Consider the following 2,928-nt stretch of genomic DNA (forward strand, 5'->3'; position numbering starts at 1 on the left):
ATAGATAGATAGATAGATAGATAGATAGATAGATAGATAGATAGATAAATAAGTAAATAAATAAATAAAGCAAAAAAAACAAAACAAAAACAAAACAAAAATCAATCGTAGGATCAAAATGGCTTTTGACCTTATAACTAATGTATTTGAGAAATCGATTTTGGAGAAGAATTAAAAGAGAGGTATATTTTCAGTAAGTTGATCCTATTGTTGAGAAAGGGGACTCATTTAACCTTTCATATGCAATTAGATAACAATGATCATTCCACGTCGCTTTCTCTAGAAAGGTAACTTTTAAAAGTCGTAATAAACTGGCAGAAACGTGGTTCTAGCCAAGAACATCCTGCATTCTTGTGTGAGGGAGAGCGAGAGAGAGAGAAAAAAATGTTGATTGGTTGCTGCTGACACCGAGGAGACTAGTGTTGCTGGACACCGGGAGGACCCACCTAAGATCCATCATATCGTCAAAGGTGGCTCATCAAAGCATCCCGGCAACTCGACGAAAGAAACGTACCAAGTCAAAATTCCCAACCCGAGCAACCCATCTCAGACAGCTGATCGGAAAGACCGTTCAACAAGTTTTCCCTCACACCCCAATGATCATCAGCCCAAGGGCCCCTAAGCCCTTCCCCACCCCCATCCGACCGCCCCCAGGAGCTGCTCTTGGCAGTGTGGCCGGCAGAGGGCACCCTCTACCTTCCTAGCTCAGCTCTCCTGCCCCTCCTCTCCCTCCTCTGAATCCTCCCTCTCCACCTCCTGTGCTCCTCCCCCCACCTCCACCCCTAGTCCCTATACCCGGTTTCCTAGCCCAGGCTCCACCCCCAACCCACGAACTGTTTTCAGTAAAACACCAGTTTACCCCCGCAGCCTGTGGCTCACCTCCCTCCAAGCAGCTCCCGGGGAGACCCCCAGGCAGCAATTTTCCCTTCACCCTTGCCATCAAACACAAAATCCCCATCCTCAGCTATTTTTTTTCAGGCTTAGATCTCTCATCCATTCCTCTTCCTGTTTCAGCATCCCCCCACCCCCATCCCCACCCCCACCCCCACACCCCAAAAAAGCCAAAACCGGCCTCATTACTCTCCACAGACACCCAACCTACTCCCCGATGAAAGTTAAAACTTTTACTTCCGCGGGAGGATGCCCAAACGGAGGTAGGCGTGCAGAATGGGCAGAGGGTCGGATGCAGGCTGTCCCGGAGTTCCGCACACCCTTTCAGGCTCCCGCGGCAAGAATGGTCCCAAGTTTTCCCAGTTCCACTGGCCTTGGACCCGTAAGTAAGCTTTAGTATAACTCCCTAGAGAGCAGGTGACAGTGCACAGCCTGTTGTGATACCCAGGGAAGGAGATGAGGGCAGAGGACGCACAGACCCACACTCCCTGACCGCACAACACCCAGGTCCAAACCCGCGTGGCCAGAGATCCCATCCCAACCCTGACTCGGCTGCCCTCCGTCCCGAGCCCCCGACAGCTGTCGCCCTGTCTCTCTCACCACCCTTCCTCGTCTGCGGGAGGACTTCGGGGATCCCCAGGACGCAGGCTTAGCTCCCATGGCGCAAGTCGTCCTCTCCCCTTGGCCTTTTCTTTCGCACTGAAGAGATTCCCGGGGTCTCTCTCTCTCCTTTCTCTCCCTCTCTCTCTCCGGACGTCCCCGGCTCCTAGGAGAATGCTCCTCGGGAGCAACCCCGCCCCTCCGCTGTCCCGGGACCAAGGTGAAGCCGGAGTTCTGCGGTCCTACAACTTCTCAGTCCCCTTAGCCAACTTTCCCGGGCGCACGCGCCGCCGGCTCCCGCGCTGAGCCCCACACGCCCCGCAGTCGCCTACCTCGGGGTCCACACAAAGCTCTCGGATCCCCGGCAGCGGAGTCACATCGTTGTCACGCTCCTGTCCCCTGCGCCCTGCTCCCGGCCCCGTGCGCTTTCCGGTCCTCCCCGCAGCAGCGGTGACTCCGGGAGGGATCCAGTCTCACCAAAGCCTCTCCAGCAGGAGGAGGTGGCGCGTCGCCCCGGGCGGCCTCCTTCTCCGGGCCCGGGAGTCCCGGGAGCGGTGGGGACCGTGCGACAGCCAGCTAGCGGGTGCGCCCCGGCGCAGCAGCGGGCACCCTGAGCTCAGCCAGCGCCAGGCGCTGGGGTCAGACATTATTTAGCTCTTCGGTTGAGCTTCGATTGGTCAGACAGCGCCGCCCCTATCCCCTCCCTGCTCCGCCGCGCCACCGACACCCAGTCGGGGCGGCTGCTTAAAGGGGACGCCGCGCCTTTTCCTCGGGGGGGCTCAACCCTCGGGAGCCCTCCGGGAACCTCTGATCGCCCTGCGCCGACCTCTTTCCATTTCCCCGGAGCTCGTCGCTTAACCCCAAAGTCCCGAGCCTGCCCTCCACGGCCTCCGCAGTGTGCCCCCTGGGCTAGGAGGGGTGGTCGAATCCCAATTCCCTGGAACCCTGCTCCCCGCAATGTGCCCTAGAGCGGGAGGAAGCGCTTGTGAATCCCACGCTCCCGAACCTTTCTCCCCTGCTTTGCAAACTCTCCCCATCTTTCCCATCCCAGCACCCAAGTTCTGTGGGAGAAGGCGTGCATTTCCCCCACCCCAGACACACCTTCCCGCACCAGAGCTAGGAAAAATGAGTACACAATGAAACTGCACAGAGTGTACGTGTGAGTGTGTGGGGTTATGATTTACTCTGCTACCTTAAACACACCGGCTTTAACCAGAGTTCGCGCCCTGACCTCTCCGGAGTTTGCCTAATAGAATTCAATCAAGATAATAACATTATTTTTTATTAATGAATAACCCCGGATAGCATTACACCAAGTTACTGTTTCTAGCCGGGAAGCCTAGGCAATAACAGACCTCACTGAAGCCATATGCTTCCCAGCAGACCAAACAGAAAAAAATAAAAAATAAATCAAAAAAAGGAAAGAGAAAGAAAAGA

At 55.6% G+C, this 2,928-nt stretch overlaps 1 protein-coding gene across 1 annotated transcript in view; it reads right to left on the reverse strand.

Annotated features, from left to right (window-relative positions):
* Positions 1 to 2,138, reverse strand: part of Bdnf (brain derived neurotrophic factor) — a 31,132-nt gene extending 28,994 nt beyond the window's left edge. Inside the window, 1 exon segment of the mRNA XM_055599242.1 lies at positions 1,824 to 2,138. Within this exon segment, the coding sequence (XP_055455217.1) occupies positions 1,824 to 2,138 (315 nt within the window).
* Positions 2,139 to 2,928: the final 790 nt, after the last annotated feature.

This window comes from Psammomys obesus, unplaced genomic scaffold, assembly GCF_907164565.1.
Source record: "Psammomys obesus unplaced genomic scaffold, mPsaObe1.curated_primary_1811, whole genome shotgun sequence".
NCBI classification, from domain to species: domain Eukaryota; kingdom Metazoa; phylum Chordata; class Mammalia; order Rodentia; family Muridae; genus Psammomys; species Psammomys obesus.